At 38.2% G+C, this 14,046-nt stretch overlaps 1 protein-coding gene across 2 annotated transcripts in view; it reads left to right on the forward strand.

The window, feature by feature from the left end:
• LOC111157682 (structural maintenance of chromosomes 1B) overlaps positions 1-14,046 on the forward strand; it is a 72,548-nt gene that overhangs the window by 2,138 nt on the left and 56,364 nt on the right. For both annotated transcript variants that reach the window (XM_022519303.1, XM_022519304.1), the window contains exons 2-4: positions 10,746-10,934; positions 13,320-13,432; positions 13,522-13,725. In XM_022519303.1, coding sequence (XP_022375011.1) covers positions 10,746-10,934; positions 13,320-13,432; positions 13,522-13,725 — 506 coding nt within the window. The remainder of the gene's footprint in view (positions 1-10,745; positions 10,935-13,319; positions 13,433-13,521; positions 13,726-14,046) is intronic.

Raw genomic sequence — 14,046 nt, forward strand, 5'->3', positions numbered from 1 at the left:
TTGCTCCGTTATATTTTGTTCTTCCAACAGTGTGATATTTTGAATGAGTATTTGAGTAAAGTCTTATACTGCAGTCAGCCTAAATTATTTGCCCACTGCTGTTTAAGATCCAGACAAAGTGGTGTTTTGAACTTTTTTAAACTAGTGCCAAACGTAAGTTTCAATCTTACTTCTTTTCTTAATTCAACAGTACATATCGTTATTAACAATATATCTTAAGGCTATCGTGAAAATGCCTTTACAACTTCTTCTTATCCCACATGCCCTGGAAGCTCCCTTCCCCTCCTGAGTCTCACTGGTAACCCGGAGACTTTGCTTAGAACCATATAAAGCCAGTCATGGATTATTTCAACATTACCTTTAATATCTTCCCACAAAAATTTCTGGTTTACTTATTGCTGAATTTTGCATGGGCTCTTCACATTCTCCCATACAATGGCCAAAACTCAGTGTAATGCTAATCCAGGACTAATTTAATATATTCATTTGAATATTTGTCAATAAATCATCTTTTTAAAAATCTTACAAAATTACTGGCACATTTAGGTAGATTTTATTAAACCAATCGATAATTTTCTGTTTTATACCCATTTGTCTCTTAAACTTTAATTTAGCTAGTTGTGGTCATTCTTTTTGTAGTAATTTCCTATTGCTAGCACCTGTTAAAATTTGATATGCTCTCACTTGTTTTTAGTAAATCTAATGTTGGGGTTTTTTGTGGGTAGTGGAAAAATTTCATCTTTAATCCTAACCTTGATGTTTTTCCACTTAAATTTAACAAATTGTTTTTGTGTATATATAGTATTAGAAGCAGAAGAAAGATATATACAATGAGACAGCTTCTGCTCCCAAGACATTGGGAGTATAAGAAAATGACACACTTGTTGAAATAGAAGGCCTGAGAACACTGTTTATGGAACTTTAAGCAAGGAAAATACTAGATCTGATATAGGGAGGTATGGACAGAAAGAGGTAAAGATAAGGAAAAATATTCTAGAGGAATTAGCATTTGAGCTTGCTCAAAGAATAAAGAGTACTTTTCTAGGGATTTGTGAGTCTATTCTGGGACAGTTATAGCCCAAATTGTCAAGAATGTAGTACACGTGTAGAGGAGCAATGGTGTGTAGTGTTGGAATCCTATTGGGTAAGTCCTGGCCAGAATGATGTATTTAGCTTTATGGAAAAAATAGTAGACTTTGGAGCAGGGACTGTTGAGCAGGGAAGTTCCACAAGTGTGCCTGAGCCTAAGGCTATCCTCTCCACTTGTGATTTATATCCTGCCCCTTCCTCGCTTCTTTGCTTCTATGATTTTTTTTTCTCTTTTGGACTGTATCTTCCTCCCTTATTGGATAATTTTCATTGGCAATGATACATGCCTTATCAACACTCTCATGACATAGAGGATAGCTAGCTATATGAAAAGAAAATACAGTACAGATGTTAATTGTAGAATTTAGTGGTAAACATATGGATGTTTACAGTGAAATTCTTTCAACTTTCTTGTGTGTTTGGAAGTTTTATAATGAAATGTTTAGGGAAAAGCCCTTGAACTTCACTGTCTCTTTAGGCTGTTGCCCCATTTTTTCAGTACAGGGAAACTCTCTGAACCATCCTCGGTGCTCTTGATTCAATTTTCAGTCCCAAGCTCCACTGAAATGACACTTATCTAGGTCACCGTTGACTACATCTTGTAAGAGTCAGTAGCCAGTCTCCTTCCTCATCCTGTTTGACTTATCAGTGTTGTTTCATTCGTGTAAAAATAATGGCATGCCTACTAAGTCCCATACACTGTTCTCATCAGTGAACAGATAAAAATCCCTTCCCATGTAGAACTTAAATTCAAGTGCAGAGAGATAGACAACAAAATATGAGAAGGGTATAGAATGTTAATGTCCAGTATTAAGTAGAAAAATAGAAACAGGAGGGGAATCAGAAATGCTGGGGTTGTTTTTAAAGAAGTTGGTCAAGGGAAGATCTTGCTGTCTTGGTGGCATGGCAGGTCACATTTCCTCTCTCCCTTGAGCCTCTGGTCTTCTGACTTTGTGTACCAAGTAGGTTTTCTCCTGTGTCACCGGCAAGCCCTCAGTTATTGGCGGCTTCTCCCCTAGGTTTCTTAAGCACTGGAGTCCTCCCACCCCCCTGGAAATACATCCTCTGTCTGTGTATACCTTATTTTCTTTGCCCAGTTCCATAGCTTCAAACACCATCCTTATGCTTCTGACTTTCAAAATTATATGCCTAGGCTATAATAGTCAGCCTTTTTTTTTTTTTTTAACTATTTCTAGTAGACATGTGACATACCATAATCAGGGGTGCCTGGATGGCTCAGTTGAGTTCAAGTCCCACATTGAGCATAGAGATTACTTAAAAACAAAATCTTTAAAAAATACTATAATGAGAAAGTGTAGCAAATTTCCTCTCCCCTACTTCCTGCAGACAAACTTGTTCCTTCTGAGGTCTTACCTTCTCACTAAGGGGCACCATTTACTCACTCAGACCAGATAGCCAGAGTAATTCTTTATTCCTCCTTCTACACCCCACTTCCCTTGTCTAATCTTCTATAAATCCTAGTAACTCCATCTCTGAAATGCATCCTAAATCCAGTTGTTTCTTGCCACATTTCACTGCTGTTACTCAGCCAAAGCTGCTAGAACTCTCATTTGGACTATTTCTGTAACTTCTTAACATGTCCCTCTGCTTTCTTTCTTGTGTCTCTGCAATTCATTCTCACAGCAGAGTGAGTGGTTTAAAAAAACAGGGTAAAAAAGGAAATCTATAAATTCAAGCACTGCCCAACTTAAAACTCTCCAGTGGCTTTCCCTCACACTTGGAATAAAATCCAGTATTTCTTGGGTGCCTGAGTGGCTCAGTGGGTTAAGCCTCTGCCTTCAGCTTGGGTCCTGATCTCAGGGTCCTGGGATCAAGCCCTGCATTGGGGTCTCTGCTCAGCGGGGAGCCTGCTTCCCCCCTCTCTCTCTGCCTACTTGTGATATCTCTCTCTGTCAAATAAATAAATAAAATCTTTTAAAAAAATAATAAAATCCAGTATTTCTTACCATGATCCACAAAGACTTTATGATCTGGCTCCTGTGTATTTCTCATCTCTAATAGTCTCTTCCCCCATATTTACTGTGCTCCAGTCAGAAGTGCTTTTCTTTTCCCCCTTCCTTACATAGACTTATTTCCATTTCAGGGTCTTAGCATTTGCTGTTCCTTGGACTTTAGAATGCTTTTCTCCCAGAGTTCCAAGTTCCATATGGCTACCACCTAAATGAATTCTTTTTTATCCTTGTAAGTTCTCCCTGTCACACCCAGAACATTACCAGTCTGGGCCAATTCTACCACCTTAATAATCTTGTCCTCTTACCTCTTCCTACTTCTATCACTGTTTCAGGCTCTTATCATTTCTTCCTTGGATTAATACAGTAATCCTTTAGCTGAGCTCCCAAACTTTAGTCTTACCCTACTTTAATCCATGTGCCACATTGTTACCTCAATAATCTTCATCTGTTCCCCCAAGAAAGAAGATCCATTTTATTTCTTGATAGATGAAGAAAAGGCATTTGAAGAAAATTCAATACCTAAAAGGTTGATAGGCTCAAATGAAACATTTTTGTTTAGACTCCATCATAGGTGGTGATGTTGTGTACTTCACGTTGTATTACCTCACAATACCTATTTGTTTTACCACCAGTGCTAAAATTGACCCCTGGATTAGGGTAGTGACAGTGATTACTCTATTGTACAATTAGTTTTTCCCTTCTAACTAGTTAGTGTTCTAGTGTTACTAGTGTTAATTTGACATTAGAAAAATGTTCCGTATCTACCAATTACCCAAATTTTTTTTAATTTTAAGTTTTTAATTGTAATTCCAGTATAATTAACACAGTGTTATATTAGTTTCATGTGTACAGTATATCGATTCTATTAGGGTCCGTAATCAAAGGAGCGAGACTGATATAAAGCAAAGGTCAAGCAAAGCTTTATTTCACGCCAAGTATCGAGAATCAAACTGACCAGTCAGGGCCGTCTCTTGCAAAGAGGCGACCCCTCCCAGCCTCACAGACTAACTTTTATGGAGGTAGTTTAGCCAGCTTATACACAGGTGGCCAATGAGATTGCAATACACAGAGAAAACTGCGCAGTCATGTTAGGTTACACACGAGCGGCCAATTGAATTACAATTCACCCTAGTAGATATATGCGTGCCCCCCTGATTGGATGTCTCTACCTGGCCTGACCCGCCCTTGTATCTGGGCTTTGCTACCTGGGACTGATAGCTAGGGAGACAGTATGCACGCCCCACTGATTGTCTGACCCGCCCTTGTATCTGGGCTTTGCAAGTAAGTTCCTCTGGGAGGGGCAGGGTCAATCTAAGTTTACTGCATGAACAACAAAATGGATCCCTCTGATTAAGTAGGCCCTTACAGATTCAACAATTCTATTATACATTACTCAGTGTTCATCATGTTACGTGTACTCTTTAATCCCCATCACCTATTCCCCCCCCCCATCTTCCCTCTGGTAACCATTAATTTCTTCTCTATACTTAAGAATCTGTTTCTTTTTCTTTTTCACTTTTTGAACTGTTTCTTGGTTTGCCTCTTTTTCCCCTTTGGTTTGTTTCTTAAATTCCACATGAGTGAAATCATGGTATTTGTCTTTCTCTGACTGACTGATTTTGCTTAGCATTATACTCTCTAGTTCCACCCATGTTGTTGCACCCATGTTGTTGCAAATGGCAGGATTGCATTCTTTTTTTATGACTAATACCCCACTGTATATACATACCCCATCTTTTTTATCAGTTCGTCAGTTCATGGACACTCGGGCTGCTTCCATATCTTGGCTATTATAAATAACATTACTATAAACATTGGGGTGCCTGTATCCTTTTGAATTAGTGTTTTTGTATTCTTTGGGTGAATACCCAGTAGTCTGATTACTGCATCACAGGATGGTTCTATTTTTAACTTTTTGAGGAGATTCCATACTGTTTTCCACAGTGGCTGTACCAGTTTGCATTCCCACAAACAGTGCTCGAGGGTTCCTTTTTCTCCACATCCTCACCAACAGTTATCTCTTGTGTTTTGATCTCAGCCACTGCGGCATGTGTGAGGTGATAGCTCATCATAGTTTGATTTGCATTTCCCCGATGATGAGCATGTGGAGCGTCTTTTCATGTGTCTGTTGGCCATCTGTGTGTCTTCTTTGGAGAAATATCTGTTCATGTTGTCTGCCCATTTTTTAGTTGGATTATTTGTTTTTTGGGGTGTTGAATTGTATAACTTCATTATGTATTTTAGATACTAATCCTTTATTGCATATGTCATTATAAATATCTTCTATTTGGCAAGTTGTCTTTTAGTTTTGTTGATTATTTTCTTTGCCATGCAGAAACTTTTTATTTTGATGTAGTCCCAGTGGTTTATTTTTGCTCTCATTTCCCTTGCTTCAGGGAACCCAGTAAAATATTGTTGCAGCCAATGTCAAAATTACTGGATTTGCTACCCAAATATTTTTAATGCCATTTAATAATCCTGACTGAATTGGCATTTCATTAAGGTTTGCAAAATTGAGTTTATAATATGTCATGCTTTTTCTACATTCACTGAGTGGTAGTCCCCTGTTTTAAGAAAAGTTTTTTTTTTTCATTGACTGGGATTATTAGAAACCTAAAATACAGTTCACATTGGAAAAACATAATACATGCTTATCTTATTTTTTTTTAAGATTTTATTTATTTATTTGAGAGGGAGCAAGCCAAAGAGGGCAGTTGTCACGGGGAGGGGCACAGGGAGACTAACCTGGGGTTCCATCCCAGGACCCGAGCTGAAGGCAGTTGCTTAATCAACTGAGCCACACAGGCATCCCAAATGCTTGTCCTTTTTAATTAGTATTTTCATAAATGAAAGTTAATAGTATAAATGGTGAAAATGAGTTTATCTCTTTTTTTGTTACTATCGTTATGGACTCATAGATTTTCATTGATATAGTGTGTTTTAATCCACCAAAACCATTACTTGTTTTTTATTTTAAGATTTTATTTATTTATTTGAGGGAGAGAGAGAGATAGCATAAGTAGGCTAGAGGGGCAGAGGGAGAAGGAGAAGCCGACTCCCCACTGAGCGGAGAGCCCTACACGGTGCTTGATACCAGGATCCTGGGATCATGACCTGAGCCGAAGGCAGATGCCCAACTCACTGAGCCACCCAGGTACCCCATAAACCATTATTGTTTTTGATGCTCACCCTGTTATATCTTTAGTCAGTAGGAACTCTTTCAAGCTTCCTCCTGTGTCCTTTGGTCATGACCTCATTAATATTTGAAATCTTCCTTACTTTCTGACATAAGATGCTCCAGTTCCCAGGCTATTCTTCAATTTTCCCAGCCTCAGACTTGGAAAAAGCCAGTGCTCCAATTATTTCTGGTTTCTTTTTGAAAGAAAGTTACTAAAGACCACGATCTGAGAACAAGAGATACACAGTGCATTTGATCAGTGCGTTTGGGTAATAGTGGGTCTAGGCCATTTCAGTGGCTGGAGCTAGGAAATACATGAAGCACTTGTTCAGACTTGTTCTTTTGTTTATAGAAGCTTTATTGAGATATAATTTACATACTATCAAGTTTGTCCTCTTTAAGTGAACAATTCAGTGATGTTCACTGTATTCACAGGGTTGTATAACTGTCATCGCTAATTCCAAAACATTTTCATCACCCCAAAAAGAAACCTTGTACCCATTAGCATCCCTCTCCATTATCTCCTTTCTATCTAGCCCCTGGAAACCACTAATCCACTTTCTGTCTCTATGGATTTTCCTATTCTGGACACTTTATGTAAATGGAACCATGTAATATGGGGCCTTTTGTGTCTGGCTTCTTTCACTTAACCTAAGAGGTTCCTCTGTGTTATAGTATGTATTAGTCCTTAACTCCTATTTATTGCTGAATAATATTTCATTGCAAGGTATACCACATTGTATTTATTCACTGGTTGAAGGACTTTTGGGTTGTTGCCATTTTATGGTTGTTTTGAATAATGCTGCTCTCAACATTTGTGTACAAGTCTTTGTGTGGACATGTTTTCATATCTCTTGGATGTATCCCTAGGAGTGGAGTTGCTGGGTCTTATGGTAACTGTGTCTTACATTCGAGGAACTGCCAGACTGTTTTCTGAAGGAAGCGCTCTATTTTGACATTCCTATTGGCAATGAATGTTCGGATTTCTCCACATCTTCAACACCTGTTATTGTCTTCTCTCTTTTAGACATCCTAGTTAATGTGAATTTTATCTCATTGTGGTTTCGATACACCTTTCCCTAGAGACTATTATGTTTGAGCACCTTTCCATGTTACAGTAATTTTTAAAAATCAAATTCATGGGGCACCTGGGTGGCACAGTCTGTTAAGCCACCAACTCTTGGTTTCTTGCCCAGGTCATGAACTCAGCATCGTGTGATCAAGCCTCTAGTCGGGGGGCACCTGGGTGGCTCAGTCGTTAAGCGTCTGCCTTCAGCTCAGGTCACGATCCCAGCATCCTGGGATCGAGTCCCACATCGGGCTCCCTGCTCAGCGGGGAGCCTGCTTCTCCCTTCCTCTCCCTCAGCCACTCCCCCTGCTTGTGCTCTCTCTCCTGCTTCCTCTCACTCTCAAATAAATAAATAAAATCTTTAAAAAAAAAAAAAAGCCTCTAGTCGGGCTATGTACTCAATGAGGAGTCAGCTTGAGATTCCCCTCTCCCTCTCCCCTCCTACTTGTAGTCTCTCTAAAATAAATAAATAAATCCTAATAAAATAAAAAACAAAAATTGAATTCATGTTGATATTCTCCATTTGGTATTTTTTAAAGATTTATTTATTTTCTTACTTATTTGAGAGACAGAGCAGGGATAGGGGCAGAGGGAGAGGGAGGGAGAGTCTCAAGCAGACTCCCCACTGAGCATAGAGCCCCATGCAGGGCTTGATCTCACAACCCCGAGAGCATGACCTGAGCCAAAATCAAGAGTTGGTCCTTTAACCAACTGAACCAGGCACCCCTGCATTCAGTTTTAATATAACTGTTATTTAATATAACAGTTTAATATAAACTATTTTCACTGTTTCCTGATTCTTGTCATTGCAAATATTTTTTATTACCCTGAAAATCTTAGTTCCTAACATCACTCATATAATTATGTTTTTGCTTTAATGTATGATACAAAGAAAACAATCTTAAAATTATCAATATCAGTAAGATTTCAAACAATGAAGAAAATAAAGGAAATTTAGAATTCTTTTGTACTTCTTAAAGTACCTTAAAACACATCCCATGAAGAATGTACATTCAGAATTTTGTAATCTGAAGTCCCTTGAAATAAAATATTTCTGAATATGACTATATTTAATATTCAGTCAGGTTTACTTATTTCTGATTGTTGTCATTTATAGAATTTTAAAATTTTAGGTTTTTTAAAAATGGGTAATAAATATATGTATTTCAAAGGTCAAAACTATAGAAAGGGATATGCTGAGAAATCTTGCTTCTGCCCTTTACCCTCTATCAGTCAGGGTCCCAACTGGAGACAGGTGGCACATTCAAATGAGGACAATTTATTGAAGGTTTATTTACAAAGGGACTAATTACAAAGGTGTGGGAGGCTGTAAAGGAATTCCAAGGACTAGAGGAATTACAGGGTTAGCACGATGGATCTGTTGCCACCCAAGGCAGAGAGAAGGAAATTTAAGTGCTGGAACCTGTCAAAGGACACAGCTAGTCGGAAGCCACTTCACAGAGAGAGAAGTAGGGGAATAAATACCCTGACCCCATTTTTTCCCTTCCCTCCTGCCAGAGCTCCCCATTGACCAAATCCAGCTAGAAGCCAAGAGGCATGAGAGCCTATTGATACAGGGCAAAAAACAGGGAGGAAAATGGACCAGGAGAGGCTAACATGTGTCCAACTCAGTTTCTGTGTCCTGCTCTCCACTTTATAAATGACCATTTCTTGATTATCTTTCAGTATCCCTTTTTGCAAATGCAAGTAAATAGATTTGTATTGCTATTTCTAACCCCTTAGTTCTCTTTATGCCAAAGTTTGTATTTAGTTTTTTACTATACATGCTGTTATAAACTTTTTTTTTCATTGACTACATCCTTTTCTCTTTCTGCTGTAATTCTCCTTGTGTGGCTGTTATACGGTTATTTCCGGTATTCCTTTAATTTCCAGATACTTGAGTTATTTCTGATCTTTTTCTCTTAGAACAAACCTATAATGAATTGCATAGCTGTGCATTTTCCATTGTATAGTTGTACCCATGTATGAGGGGGATAGATTTCTAGAAGTGGAATTGCTGGCTTGAAAGATGAATGGGTTTAGAAAAGGGTTAGTATCCAAAATATATAAAGAAGTTATACAGCTCAACACCCAAAAAACAATAATCCAGCTAAAAAATGGGCAGACAACATGAACAGACATTTCTCCAAAGAAGACACACAGATGGCCAACAGACACATGAAAAGACGCTCCACATGCTCATCATCGGGGAAATGCAAATCAAACTATGATGAGCTATCACCTCACACATGCCGCAGTGGCTGAGATCAAAACACAAGAGATAACTGTTGGTGAGGATGTGGAGAAAGAGGAACCCTCGAGCACTGTTTGTGGGAATGCAAACTGGTACAGCCACTGTGGAAAACAGTATGGAGGTTCCTCAAAAAGTTAAAAATAGAGGGGCGCCTGGGTGGCTCAGTGGCTTAAAGCCTCTGCCTTTGGCTCAAGTCATGATCCCAGGGTCCTGGGATTGAGCCCCGCATCGGGCTCTCTGCTCAGTGGGGAGCCTGCTTCCCCCCTTCCCCCCCCCCGCCTCTCTGCCTACTTGTGATCTCTGTCAAATTAAAAAAAAAAAAATCTTAAAAAAAAAAGTTAAAAATAGAACTAGCCTGTGACCCAGTAATCAGACTACTGGGTATTTACCCAAAGAATACAAAAACACTAATTCAGAAGGGTACAGGCGCTCCCTCTATCTTCCCCCACATTCCCTCCCTCACTGTGCATGCTCTCTCTCTCAAATAAATAAATAAAAATTAAAATAAAAAGTAGGCTCAGGCTGCTGTACCACCAACTCCTACCAATCATAAGTATTTAAGCTAATGTAATACTTTAGCTAAGTATTTAGGACTTTTTCTTGTCCATGGGAATATCTTTATATAGTTAGCCATTTTTAAAAGTATGTGATCGTTAGTAGTCATAAAATGGAATAACTAAAATTCAGAGATGAGAGGCACCTGGGTGGCTCAGTGGATTAAGCCTCTGCCTTCAGCTCAGGTCATGATCTCAGGGTCCTGGGATTGAGCCCCACATCGGGCTCTCTGCTCAGCAGGGAGCCTGCTTCCCTCTCTCTCTCTGCCTGCCTCTTTGCCTATTTGTAATCTCTCTCTCTCTCTCTCTGTCAAATTTAAAAAAATCTTTAAAATTTAGAGATGATTTGCCATAGTATAGTATTTAATAATGGAAGAGAGTTGAGGTTTAGATCCCCTTATTTAGATCCTTAAATTTAGGCCACTTAATGCTCTACCATAGCTGCATAGAAGAAACCAGTGATCTACATAAAATTGTTCAGTCACATCCTAAATATAGACGAGACAGTATTACTGAGATGTGTATTGGCTCTATTTCTTTTCCAAGGGTGGCCTGGTTTATTTGACTCTGGGCAAGATTTTTTATTAATAAGAAGGAATAACTTTTTCCTCTCTCTTTTCTTTCCCAGGAAAATCTAATGTAATGGATGCACTTAGTTTTGTAATGGGAGAGAAAACAGCTAATTTAAGAGTGAAAAATATTCAAGAACTCATTCACGGAGCACATATTGGAAGACCTGTCTCCTCTTCTGCAAGTGTGAAAATTGTATATGTGGAGGAAAGTGGAGAAGAGAAAACATTTACAAGGATTATCCGAGGTACTTTTTTGGTAGATAATTGCTTATGAGTCATTTGATATTTCAAAAGTTAAGTCAGATCATCTGTTTTCTTCTCTTTTTTTTGAAGGGTGTGATTTGTTATTCCACTGGCATAGTAAACTAGAGATTTGGGGGGGGTTCTTCCTCTTAGATGGCAAATCTCAGAAGCAAGTAATAGAACCTGTTTGATACTCCACTAAGAGCCTTCTTTAGATGGATTTGTTCACATTTTTCTGATGTCAAATAGCATTTTTCTACCTGGTTATTAGGTTAAAATGAAGGGAGTTTCTCTACATATGTGGTTTATGGTTTTCTTTGTGATAAACTGATTATTATGTATATTTTTGGTTTGTATTGGAAGTTTTTCTATCACCAAATAGCAACCCAAGTGAAATATTTGAATTTGTATTTTTGTCACTTATTCAGGAAACAGGGATTTCATAAATAAACCCTTGTTTCCTGAGTAAGCAAGACTGAGAGTTGCTTATGTGTATCTTTTCTATAGGCTAAGAGTTTACAAAGTCTCTGTAAAATAGGCATGTCTTGGTTTTGGTCTTTTTGCTTTTGGTGTTTTGTTCTTGTGCACTAGAACATGGTCTTAATGTTTTAGTATAAATACTGTCTTATTAACTTTCCCCAGATTCAGCCACTGATAATTGTGGAAATACTTATACCTTAGTGTGTAACTTAAGTATTTCACCACATTACCACATAGATATCTTTATCGGTGAGTTTTCTCACTTCCTTTGGGTTTTTATTCAAAAATCTCTGTTGCAGCAAAGATTACCTAGCCCGTTCTATTTATCTAAAAAATCATCATAAATTTATATTTTCCCATCTTTATTGAGGTATAATTGACAGGTAAAAATTGCATATATCTATCTAGGGTCTCCTGCTGGCCCAGTCAGAAGAGCATGTGACTCTTTTTTTTCTTTTTTTAAGATTTTATTTATTTATTTGACAGACAGAGATCACAAGTAGGCAGAGAGGTAGGCAGAGAGAGAGAGGAAGGGAAGCAGGCTTCCCACTGAGCAGAGAGCCCAATGCAGGGCTTGATCCCAGGATCCTGGGATCATGACCTGAGCTGAATGCAGAGGCTTTAACCCACTGAGCCACCCAAGCACCCCAAGCACATGACTCTTGATCTTGGAATCGTGGTTCTAGCCCCACATTGGGCCTAGAACTTACTTAAAAGAAAAAAAGAAAAAAAAAATGCTAATTAAAAAAATTGCATGTATTTAAGGTATACATCTGTTTTTATATACATTGTGAAATGAACAACACAATCAAGCTAATTTACATATATATCACCTTACATGGTTACTGTTTTCTTTGTATGTGCATGAGTGTGTGTGTTTCTGGTGAGAATACCTAAGATCTACCCTCATCACAATTGGAAGTATATAATACAGTATTGTTAGCTGTAGTCACATTGCTATATGTTAGATCTCCAGAACTTACTATCTTGCATTACTAAAACTTAGTAACCCTTGACCAACCTCTCCCCATTTTCCCCCCCACCAGTCACTAGCATCCACCATTCTATCTCTGTTTCTGTGAGTTTAACTATTTTAGATTCTGCATGTACATGAGATCATGCAGTATTTCTGGACTCTCTGTTCTGTTCCATTGGTCTCTATGACTGTTTTTATGCCAGTGCCATACTGTTTTGATTACAGCGGCCTTGTAACAAATAGCTTATAAAGAATAAAAATGTATTTCTCACTATTCTGGAGGCAAGAAGTCCAAGATCAGGTTGCCAGTATGGCCCAATGAAGGGCTGTCTTCTGGGTTGCAGACATCTCATTATGCTCTCACATTGGTGGAAGGAACTAGGGAGCTCTGTGGGATCTCTTTTGTCAGCCTGTTAATCCTGTCCCCGAGGGCTCCACAGTCACAACTTAATCACCTCCCAAAGGCCCCACCTCCTAATACCATCATGTTTGGGAGTTAAAATTTCTACATACGAATTTAGAGGGGGCACAGACATTCAGACTGTTACATCCTATTCAAAACTGTAATGCCTGTTCCCCATACACAGAGACTTCCATGTCCCCTTCCCAACTCTCTTACTCCTTAGCACTTAACATTTTCTCATGTGGTAATTGTTATACTTACATAGCTCATTTTTTTGTGTGTCCGCATTGAAAGGTTTAAACTCCTTGAGATCCAGACTTTCATTCATTTTGTCCACTACTGTAGAATACTCCTTGGCATATGGTGGTCATTCAATATTTGTTGACTGATTAAATGTATTTATTAATAACATGTATGTTGTTGCATAACTGACCATTTCAATAAGAGAAGTAATTTTACTAAACCTTGAATGGTTGTTACATGTCTGGTATCTATACTTCCAATAATAGCTTTTTTCTTTTATTTTAGGGGCATGCTCAGAATTTCATTTTAATGATAATCCAGTGAGTCGTTCTGTGTACATAGCTGAGTTGGAAAAGATAGGCATAATAGTCAAAGCACGGAACTGTCTAGTGTTTCAGGTAAGGAGCTGTACTGGTTTGTTTTGTTCATGATTTTGAAAATACAGCCATATATTTTATATGTTGATGTGCTTTACTGTTTTTAAAAGGGAACTGTAGAGTCGATTTCAATGAAAAAACCCAAAGAAAGAACCCAGTTTTTTGAGGAAATCAGCACTTCAGGAGAGCTTATAGGAGAATATGAGGAAAAGAAAAGAAAGTTACAGAAAGCTGAAGAGGATGCACAGTTTAATTTTAATAAGAAGAAAAATGTAGCCGCAGAACGCAAACATGCAAAGTTAGAGAAAGAAGAGGTAAGGTTGTGATGGTGGAACCGGTAAGTGTCAGACATAAAGACTTTCTGTTAGCATTGCTAGGTATTGGCTTGCAGTTACTAACAAGATGTTAAAAATAATGTAAGACAAAGAAAGTCCACTGTTCATTAAAAATGAACTTTTTGATGTAGTTTCTACTGTTTTGTTTTGTTTTGGGTTTTTTTTTTTTTTTTTTTTGGTTTTTCCTTAATAGGCAGTACAACTTTAACCACAAAAATGTCTGATTTTACTGACTAAAAATAAGCTTGGGGGGTTTATATCTTATATGACAGAAGCTTTCAACTTTTGGATCTGGTCTCC

This window comes from Enhydra lutris, unplaced genomic scaffold, assembly GCF_002288905.1.
Source record: "Enhydra lutris kenyoni isolate GAN:26980312 unplaced genomic scaffold, ASM228890v2 scaffoldscaffold55, whole genome shotgun sequence".
NCBI lineage: Eukaryota > Metazoa > Chordata > Mammalia > Carnivora > Mustelidae > Enhydra > Enhydra lutris.